This window comes from Micromys minutus (assembly GCF_963924665.1).
Source record: "Micromys minutus genome assembly, chromosome: 7".
Taxonomy (NCBI): domain Eukaryota; kingdom Metazoa; phylum Chordata; class Mammalia; order Rodentia; family Muridae; genus Micromys; species Micromys minutus.
The window spans coordinates 59,481,397-59,497,313 of NC_137976.1; the positions used below are offsets into that span (position 1 = coordinate 59,481,397).

Below are 15,917 nucleotides of genomic sequence, written 5' to 3' on the forward strand. Positions count from 1 at the left end.
CTTGAGATCAGTTTTGTCTGTTTGTTTTTAAGACAGGATCTCACACAACCTTGCCATGCCCTTGGCCTTAGAAGCATTAGTCTGAAATGCCAATTTCAAACTATAATATTCTTTTACATCCTGGATGAGAAATGCCACTCTACAACAACAACAACAACAACAGCCCACTATCATGAAGCAGCTTCGCCACCAAGAGTGTGCTCTGGTCCTGAGGCCCTGCTCCTCCAGGAAAGCAATCAGCAGGCCTCTCCAAAGCACCTGCCCTGAGCTGGGCCTCACAGGCTCCAGGCACCATTCCTTCATCACTGAATCCCCACGTGCCAGCTACAGTTCTGGCGTCTTAGGATTAAACCCTGACAGCATTCTCCAGTCAGCAGCTTTCAGCTGCTCAGGGTTGTCCAGACAGAGAACCCAAGCTTGGAGGAAGGACTCAGAGCCACTGTCTTCCTAGCTCTGGCTGGCAGTGCCAGCTCTACTAAGTGACATGGCAGCAGAGGCTGGGAGGTGAAGAACCATCTTGAAAGTGTTTATTATTGACAGTGTTAAAGCGTGTCAAATGTTTCTGTAGACACTGAAATGAACATACAGATTTTTATCTCTCTTCTGTCACAGCATGAATTAGACCAGTTTTGGAATACATGTAATAAATTACTAAGCTTACATTCCTGAGACGAACAAGTTCTATCTATACATGCAAACTGTTCCTACAAATCTCAGTAACCCTGACAAAGAGCAGGCCCGGCTGCCTCGTGCTTCAGTACTCACACGTCCATGTGGTGCCCAGCACTCTGCAGCCCGTCGCCCATGTCTTTCTCAATGGCGCTCCACTCACTACAGGGAAACAAGGAACAAAAATACCATGGACTAGCTCTGTGGGATAGTATTCAGTGGAATGGTTTACAGCATCCTTTTCTAGCTAGGACTCATATTTGGAAGTATTGTCTGTGATACAAGTCCATTGGTTTTCCCTTAAAACTTAATAATTAAAGCACATTAATTATTAAATTAATAAAAAAAATCCACAAGCACACAAAGCTAGGGATGTAGCACAGTTGGAGTTTGATCCTCAGTACCATCTGAACTAAATGTGGCAGCACATTCTGTAATCCTAGCACTTGAATGGCTGGAGCAGAAGGCTCAGAAGTTCAAGGTCATCCTGACTACATGAAAAATTCAACGTCAACCTGGGCTACATAAAACTTCAAATCCCAGCACCTGGGAGGCAAGTTCTAGGCCAGTCTGGTTTACACAGTGACACAGACCAGCCAGAGCTACATGGTAGAATCATGTCCCTAATGACCTAGGGTTGAGCCCCAGCTCCCACATGACAGCCCACAAACTAGTTCCAGAGAACGTCTGGTCTCCACAGGTATGCGGCACACGGGTGGTATACATATATACACACAGGAAAAACACCCCAATATAAAATAAATTAAAAAGTATTAAAGATGATTTAAGTAATCCAAAATAGAAAAGTCATATACATATACATATACATACATATACTATTCTCCCCAGTTTGGGGACTGAGCCCAGGGCCTCATACAATTTTATCCCTGAGTTATATACCTCCAGCTTTCACGTAAGTATTCTAATTACTGAAACACTAATCTTCATATATTATAAAATAATAAAAATAAAAGAAAGCATCCGATTCTATTAAATAGTAGTTTCCAGTGATTCTCCCCCGGCAACCAACAGAGAAAGTAAAAGGCCTTGTGCCCCTCAGTCAGGAATCTCACCCCGTGTAGAGAAATTTCCTCCCTACTTTGTTTACAAATGCCTTTAAAATAAAAGTATTTATTTGAAAAATGAAGGCTGTTGCTTCAGGACATCACTAAATACCGTTCTGCCAGGCACTATGAAACATGGCTGTAAATCCCAACACTTGAGAGTCAGAGACAGGTGGATTGTCTGAGATAAGCCTGGGCTACAATATAAGGAGTTCCAGGCCAGCCAAAGCTACAGGGCTGTTCTCAAACCATCAGGAGTCTAGGGAAATGTAAGCCAAGGGCCAGAGTCATTGACTATGACAGCCTGTCTGTGATACCAGTGCCTGGGAGGGAAACAGGATTCCCAGAGCAAGCTGGTGAACTAGACTCATCCATCCAAGCTGGTGAGCTCTAGATTCAAGAAAGAGAAGCTCCCTTGATGAAGGTGGAGAGTGATCAGAAGATACCCAAGGTGAGCCTTTGGCTTCTACACACATGTACCTACCCCAACATGTGCACACCTCCCAACATGTGCACCTACTCACATTTAGCTACACACACAAAATTAGATATATACTCTCCTGGCTCATACATTTTAAAAGCTTTAAAATACCATTTTTAAGCCAAAAAGCTAATTGGAGCTAAATGTTTATGTTCATATGATACTTACCTAAAAACTCTCCCATAATTCCCGTGTACTTTATATACACCATACAGTCTGTCTGCTACTCTCTGAAATATTCAACAGAAATTGGTATTAGGTTAAAGTCATATTTAGATTACCTTTAAAAAATTCATATACATTTTTTTGAGATGAAAAACAACATGCTTAGCACAATAAACCAAGAAAATACTCTCCAAAACCCCATCAAAGACAAACACAGCATGAGCATTTACCGCACATTTACTTGGTGTTCCCACAGCTTTTTAATCAGTTGTTAATGACTACTTTTACAGTTCTGACAGCAAGAAATGCAGGACTCAGCCCAGCACGCTAGCACTAGCTTTAGTAACACATCAAACAGCTGAATTAAACCGGAGTCCTAAGTTCTTGCAGTTGGAGGTAAAACACAGATACGCTTTCGAAAGGAGAAGAGGAGACCGTGGAAAAGAAGAGTTTGTGACATGCTATTAAATGGTGGACACACACAGCTTTTTTCCTCTAAATCTCCTGACCCATTTCAAAGATTCTGAGATTTAAAATTTCCAGCTGGGCCTGGTGGCACACATCTCTAATTCCAGCATTAGAGGGGTAGAAGCAAGTGTATCTCTGTGAGTTCAAAGACAGCCTAGTCTACAGAGTGAGCACTAGGCTCCATAGAGAGACCCCTTCTAAAAAGTAAAAAATAAAAAGACTCTTGAGCAAGTGGTGTCCAAAGGAGCTGTGTATGATTCTCTCCTGCCATCTTCTCTGATTGAGCTGCAAATACCAGACATTACCATGTTTATAAACAACTATAAAATACGTATTACATATGACATCAGTAACTAAATTTGCATCTTTAAAATGCAGGCAGAGTAAAATTGTGTTTTTAGAATATTAGCAAGGTTATATTAAAATGTGATTCCATCTGAAGAAGCTGCAAGAATACAATATGAAACAGAAATATACAATTAAACAAGTATGAGTTCAGTTGTTTCTTTAAATATTTATTTATTTATATGTATGTGTTTTGCCTATATATGTCTGTGCATCACATGTATATACTGCATACACATATCAAGAGGGCACTCAATTCCCTGGCACTAGAGTTGCACACGGTTATGACCCACTGTCTGGGTGCTGGTAACCTACTGGGTCTTCCACAACAGTAACAAGTGCTCTTGGCCAGAGCCATCTCTCCAGCCCCATGAGTGCAGTTGTTACACAGAGTACTCCAAATATTTATTATATTGTATCTTTAGGAGATAAGGACATGATCTCCATCAGTTGATGTGCCAATTGGTGTGACTCTCACCAAGAGTCAGTTTTCTTCCCATCTTTTGTCCAGATGCATCTGTAGGTGGCTAAGAGCATGGGCCCCTGAGGCAGACTTACAGCCTTATTCTGGATCCCTGTATTTCTCTACTGGGAGTTACTATGAGTTTATGAACCGCACTGTGTTTCACACTGTATAAAATGAGAATAAAAGGACCTTCCCGACAGGATCATGAAGTGAGACTATCCTAGCAGACTTTAGCATCAGTGCACAAACAATGGTCAAGAAAAAGTTTTAATTTTCCTTTGTGTTAGCTCACAGAATAAAAATGACCTTATTAGGCTGGCATTACTGTGTGGTCATCCATAAGTTACCTACAATGTGATGGACAAGTACCAGTACCAGTCTCATTTTTTAGAAAACAAATTCTGAAAGGCTACAGTATTTGCCTGGTATTAACAGCTAAGACCAGGTTCAAACTCAACCCTTCTTGGCTCTAAGGCCACCTGCTTTGCCTGAGTAGTTTTGTTTGACTTAAGTATTTAACTCATACCCAGCAGTTTTAAAAGAATTTTCCCCAACAGAATTGACAATACTTCTATTTTCCCTTTTGTTTGTTTGTTTCTTCTTCTTTTTTCTTCCCAAGACAGGGTTTCTCTGTGTACCTTGGCTATCCTGGAACTCTCTCTATAGACCAGGCTGGCCTCAAACTCATAGAGATCCACTTGCCCCTGCCTCCCAGAGCACTAGGATTAAAGGTGTGTGCCACCACCACCTGTCTTAAACGACATCTAGTAAAATAACAGGGAGCCACCCACTCCAGTGTGACTTTCTTTACTTAGCATTTTAAAGTATAGTTAAGGAATCCATTATGGTTTGACAGTTTCTCTATGGCTTAGTGGGTTTTCAGTAAGTGTGTGAGGCCTGGTAAGAAGTCTTTAGATTACTAGGGACAACAGCTCTCAAAGGATTTAATTATCATGGGATCCCAGCACAAGCTTGTTGAGAATGGACTGTTAAAAAGCTAAACAGGGGGAAGGGCCACTGCGCCCCGCCCCCAACCCGCACGCACGCACGCACGCCTCTACAGAGTGAGGCCTCGGCTAGAGCAAGAATTCGCTGTGTGCGCTGCTTCCACAGCTGCTCAGGAGGGGAGCATGTCTGCAACTCAAGCCAAGAAAGTGAAGATGGCCACCAAATCGTGCCCCAAGTGCGACCAACAGATTCCTGTTGCATGTAAATCATGTCCCTGTGGTTATATTTATTAGCAGAACACTACTAAATGCAAAACATTCAGAGAAATCACCACCATCTACAGAAAACAAGCATGAGGCCAAGAGGAGGCGAACGGAGAGTTAGGCGAGAGAAGATAAATTCTACAGTAAATAAAGATTTAGAAAACAGAAAGTAACAGCCATTCAGATCATATCAGATGAGGAAGAGGAAGACCTAAAAGTTCATCCTCCAAGAAACAGGAAGAGAGAGAAAAAGAGGAAAAGGAAATTGACATCTATGCTAACCTCTCAGATGAGAAGGCTTTCGTGTTCTCAGTTGCCTTGGCAGAAATAAATAGAAAAATCATCAATCAAAGACTTATTCTCTGATATTTGTCTTAAATCTGTTGCCACTTTCTTGAGGATTACATCAGCCAATTCTCAGACAGTCGTGAATTCTCGACTCACAGCCTGTATGAATGAGAGCCACTGATTGCTTTCTCTGTTTTCTAGTGCGCTTGGGGAGCAAAGCTGTGGGTTTAGACTTTGCTGGGATTTCCTTGTTTACCAAGGAGTATTATCAGTGTTTTGTGTTGGGTATTACTAAATGTATTTACAAAAACAAGGGCTGGAGAGATGGCTCAGCAGTTAAGAGCACTGACTGCTCTTCCAGAGGTCCTGAGCTCAATTCCCAGCAACCACATGGTGGCTCACAACCATCTGTAATGATACCCTCTTCTGGTGTGTCTGAGGACAGCTACAGTGTACTCATACATGAAATAAATGAATAAATTTAAAAACAAACAAACAAACAAACAAACAAACAAAACTACCAGAAAAGCCCCAGAAACTGGCAGGATATCTACAGATGGAAGGGACAGGAGTGTCATGAAAGCACACAAGCCAGAGCAGCTGACACGCTTGTAGTTTTCAGGTCTGCAGCAGAGATGCAGTGTCTTAAGTCCTGTCAGGAGAATGACTATAAATATATGTATCCCGGGCTTTCACCATTAACACATTACATACATGCACTCCATTGACTTTAATACATTGGTAATTGATATTTTATTGAATGGAGAATTATGAACATAGATTATAAATTCTGTCTTCAATTGACCTTTTCTTGGGTGCTATTTTAATGATTTAAGGTAGGAGTTCTATTTTCAGAAACTTTCTAAACAGTTTGGAAATTTAGGTGCTATATGAAGAAAAGCATTTAAGGCTGTATCATATTTCAGATGTAAACACCTTGTTTTCTTGAATGTTTATTGGTTTTAAAAAACTTTTTGTTATCAAGATGGTGCCTGTTAACCTAAACACAGATATATTTATTATATAAATTGCAAAATACTTCTTAGCTACTTGTGAACAGTGATGTTTTGTCTGAATGAATGTTCATTTATACATAATTCTGGTAATTATTTAAACTGTTACTTCATCCTGAAAAATAAATACACCTTAATATGGAAAGTGAGTAGATTACAGGGTGGGCCTCTCCAGGCTCCAGCTTCCTGGGATCTCTAACACTCACATGCTCACACCATGATGTGATCTGTCAATATGTTCCATCTCAGGAGGATTTCAGCCAACATATAATATGAGCCCAGACCTGCTGACCCTGTCTCAGGTTCTAAGGTTTCCTCTAGGAAGATTAGATGACAAGTTTCCAGGTATTCTACTTACTGAAGAATACTTTTCCCCACATGCATTACACTGACATGTCCAAGCACAATGGTTGTTCCTTATCCCTTTTGTCATGGCAGGCTAGTACCTTAAGTATGTTTATTCAGTGGAATTTATTCCGTGAAATATGCAATAGGGAAGGTGGGGCAGGAGGATAGTTAAATTCAAGCCTGGGCTGCACAGCAAGACCCTGTCTTAAAGGACCACAGATATAAGATGTCCTAATAGCCACACATTACCCCACAAAGCTTCAAAAAAACCAAACAAACAAACAACCCCCAAACAAAAAACCCCTCAAAAGCTAAGGAATACAGAGATAATATAAAGTCCTTCATTATTTACATCCTACTCTGAAATGACAGGCCTTTTAATAAGATGTCAAGTCAGCTACACCATTACACACCAGGAAGAAAGTAATGGGTTCAAACTTGTCAAACTGCTTCTAACAGAAAAGGCCCCCCACTTCTCTTAAAAGGCAGTTTGTGATATGAACACACTAGATTTGCATGTGAAATCGGTCATCCACCATAAATACACCCAGTGGTTAGAAGCATGCCGACTCAGTGACAAGTGCTGTCCTTGGGGATGTCACAGAGCTCCGGCTCACTTACAGCTCTGACTCGGAGCAGGTGTGAGATGACAGACTGCAGCTCATCACTGTAGTGCCTCAGCTCAGCAAACCTCCTGGAACAGGAACCAAAGCCTCGATTAGGAAAACGAACAGGCAATGTTTCTACACAGAATGGCAATTCCTGAGAATAATGAAACTCCCCTGAAAAGCAACAGAGGAAGACTAATGTCCTCTTCTAGAACCTGCATCTATTCACATATACCATGTACACGCACGCACACGTGCACGCACACACACTCGTGCACCCACAATTGAGATCTTGGCATGACAGCTTACATTTATAATTCCTCAGCTCTTGGGAAGCTAAGACAGCTCACTGTGAGTTAAGGCCAGTGTAGACTACAGACTAAGGTCCTATCTTTAAAACAGCGACACTAAAAAACCCAAGCCAAAGCCACTACTGGGATCTCTCACTGGGGGAAGAGTGTGAGGAGTCACAGACAGGTCCTCTGGCACTCAGGTCTGATTAAAACACTCTTACCCCAGGATTTGAGGTGCTGGTTACCCTCAGGTCACACTCTGGAAAGGTTCATAGTAAAAGTGCAAGTCTTAGGTTCTCAGCCATTTTCTCATTAATCTTTTAATAAATATTCATTCCACTGTTTATGATTACAGTATGCCACACATTCCAAATTCCTACCTCTAACCCGGTACTCCCTCCTAACCCCAGACCTATACCACCTTCTGAATAGTAAGGACGCCTATAGTTACTTACATATCCAAGCTTGGCCTCTTTCCCTACCTCACCCTACGTACATGCCATGCCCCCCACAGTCTTACAGAGTGAAACCTGAGAGCTGTCTGCAGTTTGTCATCTCTGCCCCATGCCCTCTTCTTACACCAGCCCATATGCTCTGCTTCTTAAACACTGTTGAGGTCTACTTGCACTAACCCGGACTCTGCAGTCCCTCAGGTCAGTATCAGCAGCATCGTCTCTCATCTGGAATTCTCTTACAACCCTGACTAGACTCACAGTCAGATCATTCTAATCTGTCCACTCTGCTTGGAAAGTCTGTCTGCCTGACTTTCTTTCAAAGATTTATTTTCTTTATGTATGTGAGTACACTGTAGCTGTCTTCAGACACACCAAAAGAGGGCATCAGATCCCATTACAGATGGTTGTGTGTGTGTTACCATGGGGTTGCTGGGAATTAAACTTAAGACCCTTGGAAGAGCAGACAGTGCTCTTAACTGCTGAGCCATCTCTTCAGCCCCTGAAAGTCTAAGGTCAAAATCTACATAATTCCTCTGTTGTTGGAGGGTTTCTTTCTAGTTAAGATTAGTCACTGATCCTGAGACAAAAACCTATTTTTTTTTAAAGATTTACTTTAATTGTATGTGCTTATGCAAGAGACTGAGGAGGTCATAATAGTTGGATCCCTCTGGAACTGGAATTACAGGTGGTTGTGAACCACTGGACATTGCTGCTGGGAACCTAACTCAGGACCTCTGGGGAACACTACCGTCTCTCGGGCACCAAAGTCTAACATGAATAATGTAGCTTAGGAAAATATGCAGAGTTCCTGCATACTGTCACAATGGCTCATCTAGTCAGAAGCTGCTGGCCAGCCTGAGGGAGTCCCCAGAGGTTCACACAGTCTGCTACAGGCACCAGTCCTCTCAAGACAGTCTTCTCATCTGAGACATAGTCCGGGTGTTAAAGGGCCAAAAGCATGGCTGTCCGTAAGTCAGCCCATCTTAGAAAAACATGTTTACACCCCAGCAAAGGCAAAAAGCTGACTGTACAATTTTGCTAACATTTACAGGATAAAAATCTTAACACGTTCGAAACATCAAACTCTGAGGGAGAAAGTGAAAATGGACAGACAGTGAGAATGAGACTTGTCATTTTATAATTCTCCATATACCACAATCTACACATATGCCCGACAAGTTATCAGGGTACAGCACACAAGCCATTTTAGATGTCTAAATTAAAATTTAAAAAAGATGTCTTCCTAGCCAATTGTGAATGCTCAGCTAGTAGCATTTCCCAGTAAAGGCTAATACCTGTACTGAAGCGTTACTGGGTAAAGGTTGGGGAAATTGTTAAACCCTGTCAGACCTTGATCAGGTCTTATTTATTTGTGTTTTGTTTTTGTTTTTTTCAGACAAGGTCTCACTGTATAACCCTGACTGGCCTGACCCACATGCTGGGATGAAAGGTGTGCACTGCTATGTATAGCCTGAATTAATCTTATGCGAAGGAAGAAGAGTCAGAAATCCTTTACAGTTAGTTCCTCTAGGCCTGATTCTCTAAGGGCCTTCCTTTCAGATCAAGCCTAACTGTAAAGTTCTTCCTGTCTCACTGGGTTACACAAGAAATAAGAAGTCCAACTCAGTTAGGGAACCCAAGGTCCTAACATGCCAGATGACAGATGACAGACTGTCCGAAGTGCACCACTCTTACGTCAGCTGAGGAACAGAAGGCTGTGCTTCCTTTTGAATGACAGGTGGGCTAGGGAGGGAACTGCATCTCCATGGGATCAATCACATCACCAGAGCCAGTGTTTCTACACACCCAGGCTGTCTCTGAGAGATGGCTCAGAAGTTAAGAGCACACTGCCTGCTCTTCCAGAGGCCCTGAGTTCAATTCCCAGCAACCACATGGTGGCTCACAACCATCTGTAATGAGATCTGATGCCCTCTTCTGGTGTGTCTGAAGACAGCGACAGTGTACCCATATACATGAAATAAATAAGAATTAAAAAAAAAAAAAAATCCTAGATACCCACAGAGATGTTAGAAGAACAAAGCCTGCATCTTCAGAGGGACCAGATACTGGGAATAGGAAGGCTTAAAGGTGAGACTAAAGAATCCATCAAGCCTTGGACAATGGTATGTAAGAAATGGGGACAAAATTTTCTAGAATTGAGATCTAGAGTCTTTGGCAAAGTCAAAATCCAGCACTGTCTGCACATCAAAATAAGGACTGTCTCAGAACCTAAGTGACATGGTATTGTTAGATCACAATGAAGCCCAAGAGCAGGGTTGTCTACAACAGTGCACTCCTGTTTACCTTCTATTCCTTTCTAAACATTGCTCAGTCAGTAAGCCACACTGCCCTTTCTCTCCCCTGTTCCTACGCTCTCCGCCTGCAGTCACTGCACCCTCTCAACCCGACAGGCAGCTGCCCCAAGCAAATCACACTCATTATTGAAACTCATCTTGAAAATGACCTCCCTAAAGGCCTTTTCTGAATATTTATCTTCGGTCTGGAAGCGTAAAGGCACAAACACAGTTTGAGCCAGCTGCTGTCTATTTTATATTGCTCTCTTATTTTCTTATGGTTTTAGTCTTCACTGTCCTAACATGCTGAAAGTATTATTAAGCCATACAATTTCTCTTATACTTTCTTCTTAAAATTTTTTTCTTTCTCTTATGTTTTCTTTCTTCTTAAAGTCAGGCACAGTAGTGCACACCTTTAATCCTAGCATTCAGTAGGCAGAGAGCAGGAAGATTCAAACAGCCTGGTTTGTGTAGTAAGTTCTAAGAACCAGATACATAGTGAGACCCTGCTCCACTTCAAAAAATGTATTCATTTATGTGTGCTTTGCCTCCATGTATGTGAGAGTGCCATATGTGTGCTTAGTGCTCACAGAGGTCAGATGAGGGTCTGGGATCCCCTGGAATGGAGTCACAGATGGTTTCGAGGGACCACGTGGGTGCTTGGATACTGAGCTCAAGACCTCTGCAAGAGTAGCCAGTGCACCTCAACACTGAGCCGTCTCTCCTGGCTGCACTTGCACCTTTACAATTTGTACAATCCACCATCACCTAAGAAAAGAACACTCCAGAAGGAGATCAGGGTGTGGTGAATCTGTGTTAGGATAAGACAGCCAAATGTTAGTCAGCTGCTGCCTTCCTCTTCCAGGTTCTGCATTTCCAGCCTTAGGAACTCTAACTACAGTGCTCCAAGACTCTGGTTTGTTTTGGTTTTTACTTTCCCTATTTATAGTTTCTGTGTGTGTGAGCAGGTGTGAGCATGGATGTGATATGGCACACATGTGCAGATCAGAGTTAACTTTCCTAAGTTAGTTCATCCCTTCCGCCAAGGCTAGCTGGCCTGTGGACTTCTGGGAGATTCTCCAAACTTCACCTCCCACCTCACCAGATGTTCACCATCACATGTGGCTTTTTAATACGGGTTCTAAGGATCACAGTAAGTGCCAGGCCTGCATAGCAAGCACTTTCACCCACTGAACTGTACTGCCAAGACCTGAGCCTCTTAAAGGCAACTCAACTCTACACTATTTTCTATCTCTACTTCTTTTCTTGCTATAATCTCAGCACAAGAAAGAGATGGAAGTAGATAATATGGAAACGCAAAGGACCTAAGCAAATCATAGTTAAATATTTTACCATGTAGTTCTCCTTTAAAAGAAAAGTTATAATTTTATATATGATTTAATTGAAGCCAATGTTTTGGTTTTTTTTAGGTAAGAAAAACTAGCAACTAAAGCTACAGTAAATTAAACCTCTTGGCAAGGTTTTGATGGACACAAGATTAGAAATGTTTATTTATACAAAACTAACAAACTAATAGATTTTAAAATAAAAATATATAATCTGGCTGACTTATCCTCTCAATTCTGTTGGAATGGATTTAGTTTATTTACAACACAACATAAAGAGGCCATGAGTGGCCACAAATGAACCTTAGCTGCATTTATGCTCTCAGTGCAGGTAAAGGACATTCACAGAGCCCTAAAGTCATGTAAAATACAAGACGCCACCAGGTCTCCCTTCTCACTGTTTTTAACAGTTAGGTCTGGGGCTGGAGAGATGGCTCAGCGGTTAAGAGCACTGACTGGTCTTCCAGAGGCCCTGAGTTCAAAACCCAGCAACCACATGGTGGCTCACAACCATCTGTAATGGGATCAATGCCCTCTTCTGGTGTGTCTGAAGACAGCTACAGTGTACTTATATATAATAAATAAATAAATCTTTTAAAGAAAAAAACAGTTAAGTCTGGGAGAAAATAAGCTTCTATGAAGCAAGTACTAGAAACAGCATTTTGGTTATTTCTCTGAAATAATTATTCTGGTTTTCTGGAATTTAGAAAAAGAGAGTAAAACCTTCTTATGATATATACTATTCTAGTAATAGTGTGATTATTTTAAATTATTATTAATCTGTTGAGCCAATGAGACCTAGTACAGAGATTTTTATATATTACGATTTTGTTAAAATAGAATTTAAAACAAATAGATTTCCTCGAAACTACTTGTTAGGGTGATCCTTTTGTGCACTGTGTAAAGATTGTCTCCTATTATTCAAATGCTGATCTGAGTGCAGGCTGCACTGGTGAGCATCACTGTCTCAGTGTTTTATAAAATCTTTTCTGTGTCGTCCTCTGATTGGTTTACTAAAGACCTGAATGGCCTATAGCAGGGCAGGGCAGGGGAGAAAAGCAGGATTCCAGGGAAGAGTTGGGAGCTCTAGGAAGGAATCTGAGGCAGAAGATTTGCCTGCCAGAAGCTGAGGAAGAAGAGGTTAACTAAGGAGCCAAATGGCAGAACTTAGATTAGAATAAGTGGGTTAGTTAGATTATAAAAACTGGTTGGGAATAAGCCTAAGCTAAGGCCAAGCTTTCATAATTAATAAAGTCTCCATATCATTATTGGGAAGCTGGTGCATTATAGAAAATCCGAATGGTTATGACTACACACTAATTTTATTTTATACTCTGATAATATTACTGGCCTTATCCCATTTAAAATTCTAAAAACCTACAAACAATATGGATAAATAAAATTTAGTAATTCAAATAACCTTGTAGAGTCAAAAAATATGAAGAAATTCAATTGGCAAAGTCTTTTTCATTACACTGATAAACATCTGATTAAAAAGAGCTAGTTAATAAATTATTAATATTAAAGGATCAATAAAAATAACAAATCCTCTAATGAATATACATCCACCAATGTCACAAACTTAGCATGTTTCTTTTACAGTAACTTATAATTTTAGTTCTAATCTATAAAACACCTATTATTAAACATGCATGTCATAACATTTATAAAAACCTCAATGGGAATTGAATGAAAGAGGCCAATTTGAAAGGCCACCTTTTAGTTGGTATATCAATATTGAAGAGGATAAACTATGGTAATAGTAAAAGTAAAGAGTCACATGAGCTGGAGGGAGAGAGGATTTTGGGACATCAATTAGTTACATGTATTCTGCCTGGCCTACAACGGTGGACACACTCATCCCTGACCACACACTGCAAGAGCTGCCACGGTGGGCTAAAGATCAGCAACAAGCTCTGTCTGCAGCGCTGCCGTGGGGGGTGGAGAATGGGAGCCTGGAGGAAACCGCTCTGCAGCGCTGCCGTGAGGGGTGGAGAATGAGAGCCTGGAGGAAACCGCTCTGCAGCGCTGCCGTGAGGGGTGGAGAATGAGAGCCTGGAGGAAACCGCTCTGCAGCGCTGCCGTGAGGGGTGGAGAATGAGAGCCTGGAGGAAACCGCGGTGCAAGCGTCAACATGATGCTCAGTGTTGCTGCAAACCTCAATTTTCCCTAAAAAAGAATGCAATAAACGAACAACAAAACAAAACAAACTGTGCAAGGTGTGACACATACTAGCAATCCCAGCACTCAGAAGGCATAGCCACATGGGATCCTATGTCAGAACATCAAAATGGAGATAAATATGCACTCACGCATATACACATAACTAAAAATAATAAAGAACACAAAAACAAAAGTTCAATGATTATTATTATCACTTGCTAATTTCCAAGACCTTAGACTATTTACTTATATTTTATATTCCAAATGTATGTTAAAAATCAAGAAGGGTTATGGATTTAACTTAGTGGCAGAGGGCCTGCCTAGCAAGCTAGAGGCCTGGGCTTCATCCTCACCATAAAACAAACAAAATAGGGGCATCATTGTTAATAATGTCAGTTTGTAAGTTATAATCAGACATAACATATTATCAAAATATGCAAATTTAGGCTTTACTTGATAAATATTAACCTACAGAGAAATTAGTGCTGAAGAACTCACTAGGGAAATCTAACCATCTCCTAAGCCTAAGGACATGAAGCTACACACCATCTCTATAAAAGCATGCTTCCTGCAAAGGAGCATGCAGTGACCAACCTGGCCCATCCACCAGACTCAGAGAGTGAGCAAACTCTAAATCTCTAGCTCCGATTTGTCCGAGAGTCACATCTAGGGCAGCAGTGCCCTCAAGAGCACTAGACTGATGGTCATGACCTCAAGGACCTATGTAACAGCACTCAGGGCCCTTACACTGCTGGATTTAGCCTGTTTTGTGGCATGCAAACTGATTATATAAACAATACATAATTTTCTGAAACTATACCCATTTGATAAGCAGCTACACAAGAAAAACTACAGGAAATTATTTCTCTCATTTTTCTGATATCTTCAGCAATTAATGAATCTTTCTAGAGGAAAAAGCAACGGTCTAATTTTCTAAAACTTCAGACACAATCTTACACTCAAATTACAAAATTTCAAAATCAGTTTTAGACTTTAAAAAGGTTTTACTAAATATAAATTATTATTTAAAATTTATCAAATTAAGTGCATACATTCAGAAATGAAAAATTAAATAGATAGGCACCATTCAAAACAACATTGCAAACTGTTATTAAAGCAAAGCCTTACTTGTCTGGGTTTTTCACTCTGAATGTTGCATTAAGCGCTTTTAACCTGGAGTCTGCCTGAAAAAAATAATTTTTTGACTTAATACAATTACATTTCAGGGTATAAAAGTCAAACATTTTTACTTTTCCTTCAGAATTTAAGTGCTCAAGTACTTTTTTTATATCACTTGTTGTAAGTACATTAAACACACTTAAGAACAGCTTAGTAATTCTTTTTGAGAAAACTATACAAACATTTATAAATTAGAATGAATATTCTTCTCTGAATGGACGCCTTCAGTGATTCCAAAGTATACCTGCAAACACAAGTGTACCAGTAAGGACATCAGCTCTGCATATGGTGAGTCACAGAACAATCTTACTTTTCTCTAAAGCCTTGCAAGAAAAGCAATGATCTGCCTGCCTAGGTCGCCTGTGAATGTGTTGCCTCATGAAGATCCTGTGCACTCTGAACATAATCCTCTGGAAGACTCTAAACCAACAGGCCTTCATTTTTCTTATCATAATCAATGTCTCAAAACAAAACGAAAGTATCTGTAATAAAGTAATGCTCTGCTAGATAAAGCAAGCTGGATGGTGTCACACTGCTAAAAGCTAGGTCATCACGCTGGAGACATCCCTTTGTGTGTTGTGGTGTTTGAGACAGTCTCATGTAGCCCAGTGCTGCACTCCTGACCTCTTAGCTCCCTAGCACCAGGACTGTGAGGTGAAGTGCCTGGCCTAGGAGACAGCACATGTGAACTTATTTCTAGATGTTTGTTTTTTGAGAAGAGACAGAGATAAATACCAAATAAGAATTTCATTCCATGATATGTATACTTAACATATTTAAATTCTAAATGCTTACAAAATCCTGAGCCAGGTATGGTGGCATATACCTTTAGTCCTAGCACTTGGAAGGCAGAGGCAGGTAGACCTCTGTTTGTTTGAAGCAAGCCTCGTCTAGATAATGAGTTCCAGAACAGAGACAGTGAAACCCTGTCTCCAAAATCAGGGAAGGAGGGAGGGAGGGAGGGAAATAATGTCATAAATGTGTTCCTCCAGACTCGGCCCCTGCAAGAGCCCAAGGATCTGACCAGCTATGATATTGAAAATACGTAAAGATTTATCCCT

The 15,917-nt window shown here is 40.8% G+C and overlaps 1 protein-coding gene and 1 pseudogene across 3 annotated transcripts in view; one reads left to right on the forward strand and one right to left on the reverse strand.

The window, feature by feature from the left end:
• SNX4 (sorting nexin 4) overlaps positions 1–15,917 on the reverse strand; it is a 53,233-nt gene that overhangs the window by 10,791 nt on the left and 26,525 nt on the right. For both annotated transcript variants that reach the window (XM_080918874.1, XM_080918873.1), the window contains exons 6-9: positions 14,806–14,861; positions 7,140–7,212; positions 2,383–2,444; positions 766–831 (exon numbers count right to left, since the gene is read on the reverse strand). In XM_080918874.1, the coding sequence (XP_080775000.1) occupies positions 766–831; positions 2,383–2,444; positions 7,140–7,212; positions 14,806–14,861 (257 nt within the window). The remainder of the gene's footprint in view (positions 1–765; positions 832–2,382; positions 2,445–7,139; positions 7,213–14,805; positions 14,862–15,917) is intronic.
• On the forward strand, positions 4,789–5,235 carry LOC308422738 (UPF0547 protein C16orf87 homolog; annotated as a pseudogene). The gene has a single exon. The product of its transcript is annotated as a UPF0547 protein C16orf87 homolog (transcript).